The sequence below is a fragment of the Hibiscus syriacus genome, unplaced genomic scaffold, assembly GCF_006381635.1.
Source record: "Hibiscus syriacus cultivar Baekdansim isolate YM2019G1 unplaced genomic scaffold, ASM638163v2 tig00012370_pilon, whole genome shotgun sequence".
Lineage (NCBI taxonomy): Eukaryota > Viridiplantae > Streptophyta > Magnoliopsida > Malvales > Malvaceae > Hibiscus > Hibiscus syriacus.
The window spans coordinates 806514-815428 of record NW_024062270.1 but is presented as its reverse complement, the minus strand read 5'-3'; the positions used below and the strand labels follow the sequence as shown (position 1 = coordinate 815428).

At 37.3% G+C, this 8915-nt stretch overlaps 2 protein-coding genes across 2 annotated transcripts; one reads left to right on the top strand and one right to left on the bottom strand.

The window, feature by feature from the left end:
- Positions 1 to 1070: 1070 nt before the first annotated feature.
- On the bottom strand, positions 1071 to 2140 carry LOC120205193 (F-box protein CPR1-like). The gene has a single exon (XM_039205111.1). It carries the CDS (start codon positions 2138 to 2140, stop codon positions 1337 to 1339), a length of 804 nt encoding a protein of 267 aa, XP_039061042.1. The 3' UTR covers positions 1071 to 1336.
- Positions 2141 to 3737: 1597 nt separating this feature from the next.
- Positions 3738 to 4903, top strand: LOC120205191 (F-box protein CPR1-like). Its single transcript, XM_039205110.1, has one exon. It carries the CDS (start codon positions 3738 to 3740, stop codon positions 4872 to 4874), a length of 1137 nt encoding a protein of 378 aa, XP_039061041.1. The 3' UTR covers positions 4875 to 4903.
- Positions 4904 to 8915: the final 4012 nt, after the last annotated feature.

Sequence of the window (8915 nt, the reverse complement as noted above, 5' to 3'; positions counted from 1 at the left end):
AGTAAGTAGGGGTTTTCGCGGTCGGTTAACCGTACATGTTAGCCTAAACAGTCTGGTTAACTGTTATAATGGTTACTGAAATTTACTAATCATAACCTAACCATTAAAAAACGGTTAACTGATAATGGTTAACCGTTACTAACGGTTCAATTACACATGTTAACTTGTACTTAATACATATACATACTACATTTGCATATTTTTATAGTAGTTTAAATTTCCAACATACACAAAATACGTAATTAATCATACTATAAATTTAAGCAAATATCAATCAACAATAGTCCAAAACACCATCAAAGTTTCAAAAACTAAATCTTTAGTAAACATAAAATAGATCTGATAACTTAAAGTCTCTAACGACTCCAACAAGCAAGATCTTTAGTGGCTTCCTCCGAAATGGAATTTGTCTCCTCAATCTTAAAGTTATTTTTTTTCTTTTTAATATGTTTTATTGTTTTTCTTGTCTACTAAAATATAAAATATATATTTTTAAAGTTAAATAAATAATTAAAAATAAAACATTGATAATAGTAAAGTACTTCGAAGTCTTAAACTTACCTTTTTGTAGCAAGTGTAACTCGATTTGCAATAGTAATAACTAATTTGTAGCACCCTTAATTTAATTTGCAGCTCTCAATTTGTAAGTTCAATTTGTCGGTATAAATAATTAAGAGGGTATATTGTTATATATATATATATATATATATATATATATATATATATATATATATATATATAATAAATATATAAACCAAGAAAGAAAAATAAAAGAACGAGTTTTCTAAATTAATTTGAAATAAAATTACTTTAAAAAAATAAAATCAATCTTCAATTTTTATTATGATTTGTAGAGTCGTCTTTAAAACTTATATTTATAATTTAATAACAGTTAACTTTTGGCTAAATATTTTTATCAAAATCTATAACTATAACCATTAACCTTTTATTTTTAATAGTTTGATAAATCAAAACCATTTAATTTTAACAGTTCGATTAAATAACTTATAAAATATAACGGTTACACCCGTTACAGTTAACTTGCACACCCCGATCAGTGAGGAATTGGAAGCGGAGAAACAAGGCTTTCTATGTAAATCATTGCAGCAAAGTGATCGGGTGCCCGGAATATCTAGAAGCTCCTGTTTCTTCTCCAGGCTGAACCAAGCAGGCTGACGAGGCCGAGCCCCATCCTCCAGCAATAACCGATCACCCGTCTTAGAAAAAGCTATGACTCTCGTATAGAAAATTCCCTGTAGCCACCATTCTTCACGGGACACACTAGCTACTTCACTCCACGACTCCTTAACTCCGTATTCCTTCATCACCCACAAAATCACATCATCTTTTCATCATACTCCCGGAAAACACACAAGTTCCCACCCACGACTCCGACACTCCTGTACCCGAAGTTCCGGTTACCGACGTCGGATTCATCGGGAACTCGATGGAACTCTTCGACCACGAGATCAAGACCGAAGATCAAGCTTCCGTTATGATGTTGGTCGTTTTCGTCGCCCACCCAATGCAGGGAACCGTTTGCGAAAGCACCGTCTTGTGTCACGTGATAAGAGATTTGGTAAGGGCAATCCTTGATTCTCCTCCATGAGTTAGCTTTCAGGCTGTAAATCATGACTGGCTTCCCGGATGTTGACATTTGCACCACCTTATAGTCGTTGCCGGTGGCATCGTACCCGAATCCAACGATAATTTCGTAATCCATATCGAAAACACCCCCGATCGTTAATTTCGGGAGATGATAGCATGTTCTGGTGGATGGATTCCACAAAGCAATGCCTTCCTCGTCGTGGTATACGGCTAGTAAACCGTTGCAAGAACCGAATATTCTCGAAGAAACTCCGAAGTTTGCTATCGAATACGGTCGAGAGAGTTCCTCCAAGTTGCCTAGCGAGTCGAAGTCGACCAAATAGGTCTTATATACATCATCTTCTGTGCGGCTGTCGAGGATTAGCTTGACATTAGCGTTGGTTTTGAAGGAGTTATGGAGATGGAGTTTAGCGAAATAAGGGTCGTGTACGAGGGAACTCGATGACTTGGACACACGTTTGAAGCGTAAAAGCGTCTTCGTCGTAAGGCGACTAAATGTATCGGTGATAATGCCGGTTGGGAAAGTAGCCATTGCTGGACTCCACTAGGAAGAGGATTTGAAATGAAATATATGAATCTAGACGAAGACGATTCTCATGTTATATAAATACTAACATAATTTAGTTTCTAAAGATGACCAATGCTTGTGCCCTTTGTGTGGAGTTGAATTCGAGGATGCTGTCGTTTTTGGTGTACGTTTTGCTCATGGAGGGAAGTGCAATGCTGCAGGCCAAAAACATTGATATCTTTTTTGTCATATGGCTTTGATCTTAATATATTAATAATACATGTTAACGTTGTTGATATTTCGTTGACAACAAAGGAAGCTCATGTTAATGGTATAAATATAATTTTTAGATTTTTTTTTGAAAATTAATAAGTTTTTAGGGTAAATTAAAAATAAAATCATCGTTCAATGACCTATTTGATGTTTTAGCCGTAGTTTAGGGGTAAAACTACTCATTTATCTTTTTCTTAACATTGCCACATCATTGATTGAACGGGAATGATGGTGAAGTGATCGTTTTGTTACATATCGATAATATTAGTGATAATTTTGTTACAAATCGATAATATCATTGATCAATTTCTTACTTTTGAAATTTCAGTGAAAAAAATAAAAATTTACTTAAACAATATTGACTATTTATGTAGTTTACCCAAATATTAACTACTATTTTAAATATGGTAGATAATAAAAAGAAAAATATTATGGATATTTTTCTTTAAGTCGTAGGGTAAACTACGCATTTATACTTAAACTTTCAATTTTTTAAAATTATATCTAATATTTAATCTTTATTACGTTTTAGTATTATGTTAAAAATTTAATATTAAGTTTAAAAAAATTGAAAGTTTAAGTATTAACCTTGTTAAGTTTTTAATAGCATAATGCTAAAATAAAAAAAATTAAACTTTAGTTATGATTTTGAATAATTAAAAATTTATGTAATAAAATAGACTAAGATAATATTTTAGATACTATACTCGTATTTGGGGACCATATACTATCCAGCCATAGCATTGTCTCTGCAAATTTTGGGGACCATATGATCTCCTTGAAGATTTCCAGATTACAATTATTTTGATTGAGGAGGAAAATTTAATTTGAAATCGATTGATTTCGATTTTACCTTATTTAATAGGATTATATTTCTTTTAAAAAATTAAATTTGGGTTATGTCATATTTTTTAAAGGTATAAGGTCGGATTGAGTTAAATTTGATTGGAGTTTGAAAAAATTCTGACTCGACTCGAAAATAATAATATAATTTCTTTAAAAAATTTATTATCTATTAATTAAGTTCTTATTTTATACTGAGTATGATCAAGTCAAATTATATTTTAAAAATTCGAGTCTATTAGAAATCAAATGGAAAACATATAAATTCAAACTTCGGATATAAAAATACAATCCAATATACTAAGTGCACCGACACCGATTATTTAATCGGTTGAACCTTTCAACAACAAATTAAATAAATAATTCCAACTAATGATGATGATAAGGACAACAATGGAAGGGCACATGAAGGTTTGACTTCAACGGTCTGATAGTGGCACATGAAGGTTTGATTTCTCTACAAAACCCTCAACCAAACCTTGTGTTTCTCTTACAGGATCCAACGATGTCTCCTTTTCTGTCCGATTTGATCCCCGACATACTTTGTCGGCTTCCGGTGAAGACGCTCATCCGGTTCAGATGTGTGGCCAAGCCGTGGCGTTCCCTAATCGACGACCCGCATTTCGCCAAACTCCATCTCGAGCATTCCTCGAGAACCGGCGCCAACGTCAAGCTCTTCCTCGATAACTGTATCGAATGCGATGACAAGGCCTATGCGGTGGACTTCGACTCTCTCGACAACTTGGTCCGATTCCCTCGCCCTTTCGTGGCAGAAATCACCAAATACCGTTCGAGAATAATCGGTTCTTGCAACGGTTTGCTCGCCGTCTACCACCGTGACTCCGGCATCGCTCTGTGGAATCCAACGACCGGAAAACGCCGGTACCTTCCGCCGTTGGACGAAGACGTAGCCGACGATCACGATGCATTGCCCGGATACTACTACGATAAGAACACCGTGCTTGGATTCGGGTACGACGAAATAAGCAACGACTACAAGGTGGTGAAAATGCTGAAATCCAAGACACAAACTCCCTTCAAAGTCATGGTCTACAGTCTTAAATCCGATTCCTGGAAGGGAATCGGCGACTGCCCTTACGATTTCCCGACGAACTACAACGACGGCGCGTACGTAAACAACGCCCTCCATTGGGTAGGCGACGAAATAGGCGAGTTCCACGGCGGACAAGTGATCTTCGCTCTCGATCTCTCCACCGAGAAATACTACGATGTTCCCGAAGGCGACAGAAGCATCAAAGTTAAAGAATGTGGCGGCGATTGTCTTGAGAATTTTGGATACATGAATGCTGGGGTGCTTGGGGGATGTTTATGTGTTTCTCGAGATTACTCGACTTGTCCGGTGAAGGATCATATAAATGTATGGGTGATGAAAGAGTATGGAGTGAAAGAGTCGTGGACCGAACTGCTTTATCTGTCTCGAGATGAATGGCTGACCAATATTTTCCATAGTAGAGCCGTGGGGTATTCGAAGAACGGCGATAAAGTGTTGTTCGATGAGGGCGGAGGTCAGCAGCCGGCGTGGTTCGATCTGGAGGATGAAACAGGGGAGACTCTGAGTATTGAAGGTGCACCCCAACTTGTTTCCACTGTGATTTATGTAGAAAGCCTTGTCTCTGTTTGATGTTACCGGCTAACTACGTCATTATGAATTTTCACACCTTTCTTACGTCTCAATAAAAAATAGTTGGTTATTTGAGAGTTAATTTGAAATTTGTGATTGTCATGTAAGCTGAGTTAATGAAATAATTTATCTTACTTTTTATTCGTTTGGAAATAAAGATTAAAATAGGGGAAATCACATGTTTAGTAATTAAATTTTACTCTCTTATTTCATTTATTGTACTTTTAATTTTTTTAATTAAACAATTTTAAGAGAGTAAAACGTCACTCTGCCATTATATAATTAAACAATTTTAAGACAAGAAAACTTATATCAAAATGACGTCTTTTTGAATTCCTAAAAAATTAGATTAAAATGATGTCGTTTTGATTAAAATCCTCAACATCTCCTCCCCTATCTGAATCTGTAAATGCTTTGAAATGTATCATTGCTTGCACCTGAGAGGGAAACCAAAGTCCATGCTCCAACGTGCCCCGAAGATATCGTAGAATTCGTTTTACAGCCAACCAGTGCATGTCAGTCGGATATTGCTGGAACTGAATAGCTTTACAGCCAACCAGTGCATGTCAGTCGGATATTGCTGGAACTGAATAGCTTTATTGACTGCAAACTAGATGTCTGGACGTGCATGGCATATAGTGCTCCTACCACACTCTTGTATTGTCTCGGATCACTTAAGACCTCCCCTTCATGCTGAACTTAGTTGAAACAAACATGGGTGTAACTGTGGCATTTATCTCTAGCATGAGATTCTTCTGTAACATCTCAATAATAAACTTCTTCTAGGAAAGAAATAAGCCACATGCAGATCTGCGTGCTTCAATGCCCAGAAAAAAACTATAACTCTCCTAGGTCTTTTAAGAACTTTGCATGGAGCTTTTAAATTACCAAATCTGCCTTATCCTTCAAACTGTCAGTGATCAGAATATCATACACTACGATATATGTAACATGTCCATCAGTCTTGTGTATGAACAAGGAAGAATCTACTCTTGATGAAAGAAAACCTAGGCTGTAAAGGAATTCATGCAGCTTCAAAAACGAATTCTAGGTGTTTGCCTAAGGCCATACAACGCCTTCTTTGATTTGCAAGCTAGCACCACACCATTTGGTGCACGTTCTTCGAACTCATGTTGTTGCATGTACACATCTTCACCAAGATCCCTTTCAAGAAGGTATTGTTCACATCCACTTGCCTTATTTGTGAATTACATGTAACCGCCAATGACAGCAGTACATTCACTGTAGAAAAATGTACTACAGGAATAAAGGTGTCCATGAAATCATAGCCTGAAATTTGAGAATAGCGTTTGGCTACCAACCTGACTTTCAGCCTTTCTACCGAACCATCAGTATTTTTCTTGACCTTGAACAGCTATTTACAACCAACGACCTTCCTCCAGCAGGTAATTGACAACCAAAAATTTAAGAAACTCATAGTCAGAAGGCTTACCAGAAAGTTTTTTATATGGTGACTGGTTTCCAGAAGCTTGGAGGGCATTCGATTGATGAGAAATATGGCACTGAACACATCGTAGGAGCAAAAGGTTAGTGGCAACGCGACTTGAGCCAATAAGGTGAGAGCAGTCTCGATAATGTGTATGTGTTTTCTCTCCACAACACCGTTCTTTTGGGAGGTATGTGGACATGATCTTCTTAACTTTATACCAAGCTGTTGTGTGGCTGTTTAAAAATCTGAATTCACCACCATCAGTTTGCAGGGCTTGGACAGTAGAGGAAAATTGAGTTTTAACAAGGCAGTAAACATTTCAAAAGCAGTTGCAACTTCACTTTTATTCCTTAGAAGATAAACCCAATTGTTTTTGGAATACATGTCTATAAAATTCACAAAGTAGTGAAAACCGTAGAGGCTATGGGAGCAGGACCCCATACATCAACCTCAACAAGCTCAAACAGACGGCTATACATGGATTGTGAGCTTGGAAATGGTAAAACACAATTCTTGCCCATTGACAGGCTGTACAAACTTAGTTCTATCTATATGTAAAGGTTTATTTATAACGAGCTTCACCACTTCAGCGGTTGGGTGACCCAACCTCTTGTGCCATCTCCAAAAATCTTCAATTTCTTGACACATGTGCTGTAACTGCTGCCCAACTCCTGAGAGCCTTGACAGTCAAAACTGTAGAGCCTCCATCAAGCCTTCCTTTCATCGGCACTTCTCTTGAATGTCCATCCTTAACATAACAAACATCGGCATGAAACTAAAAAAAAATACTGAATTATCACGAGCAAATGTTGAAACTGACAGCAGGTTTTTTGTAATTTTAGGTACACAAAGCATGAGCAAGCAACAGTTTCTAGACTTAGCAGGTTTTTAGTAATTTTAGGTACACAAAAGTACGAGCAAGCAACAGTTTCTAGACATAATGTGCACTAGCATTTGACCGATATAACTAATCATGATACTCGAGCCATCAACAAGGTGAACCTTACCACTTCTTGTATAAGGCTGCTTGCAAGAAAGTGAGAACGCATCATTGGTTCATGATGTGTAGTCCCCAAGTTTGGAAACCATTTGGAGTAGGTCAATGGACCATCAACCACAAGAGCATTAACTTGGATGTTCTCACCTGACTCCATGGCAGAAGAACCCTCGTCACTTGTATTCTGATTCACAAAAAGAGTATAGACATTAGCTCGCGCCTCTGTCAATCTGATTTGTCGAGACACCCTTGAAGGTTGATCAAACCCTATGTCAACTTTTATCAACAAGATGCCTTAACTTCCCACAAAGTTGACACTGTTACCTTGGCCTACCTTATACTAATTACCACTGTTGTTGCCATTTGGCTTGTAACCTCCAAACGATGGTTAGCTTGGTTGGCTTGACGGTCGCTAGTCTCATTGTCTGAGTTCGAGTGAAGTTAACTCCCACATGAAACCGTGAGGAATCTTCAAGAGTCTCCGCATCAATCAAAACTGAAACTACATTGTCCAAAGCAAAGGGTTCTCTACTTGTAGTTATGGTAGCAATTGTTGGTTCATAATCCACATGTATTCGACTTACTTAACCCAAAGGTCGATAGCGACCCCAATTTTCTAAATAATATATATAAAGTTGTAACTATTTTTTAACCCAATCATTTCGCTTCAAAACGTTATGACACATAGTGATATAATTGAATATAAAAGTAAAGTTTAGTACTATAATTGATAAAATTAAAGTATTATGGTATAAACAAGTCAACAGACAAAGTTTAGTGATATCTAAAGTCATTTCCCCGATAATAATAAAATATATCGTTCATTAAAGTTAAATTTTTCTCTTTATCCTTTTTTTTGATATAACAATAAGACAAGAATTAGCTGGAGGTTTGAAGATCTCGCAGCAGCGTGGAAGATAACTCCGAAGGTGGCTCTAAGAAAACAGTAGCAGTAATGGGGGCTCCTCAACTCAAAACAGCCAGCCTATCCGCAACCATATTTGCTCCCTAAATACATGTGATACTTTATGATCCACTCAAGTTCGAGCAGCTCATGGATTTTAGTAACCAAAGCACTCCCCACAAGCGCAGTCGAAGAAAAAGTGCAGATCTTCATAACCTCTAGATTATCGGTTTCCAGTTCAATTTTTCGAATTCCTAGCCTCCAAGCATGCAACAAGAGATCATGAACACCCACAACTCAGCGGTAAGAATCGAACACCTTCCTAGGCTACGCGTGAAACCAAAATCCATCCCTCAGAGTTGCGTAGAACACCCACAACTCAGCGGTAATAATATATCGTTCATTAAAGTTAACATTTCTCTTTATCCATTTTTTTTGATATAACAATAAGACAAGAATTAGCTGGAGGTTTGAAGATCTCGCAGCAGCGTGGAAGATAACTCTGAAGGTGGCTCTAAGAAAGCAATAGCAGCAATGGGGGCTCCTCAACTCAAAGCAGCCAGCCTATCCGCAACCATATTTGCTCCCTAAATACATGTGATACCTTTATGATCCACTCAAGTTCGAGCAGCTCATGGATTTTAGTAACCAAGCACTCCCCACAAGCGCAGCCGAAGAAAAAGTGCAGAT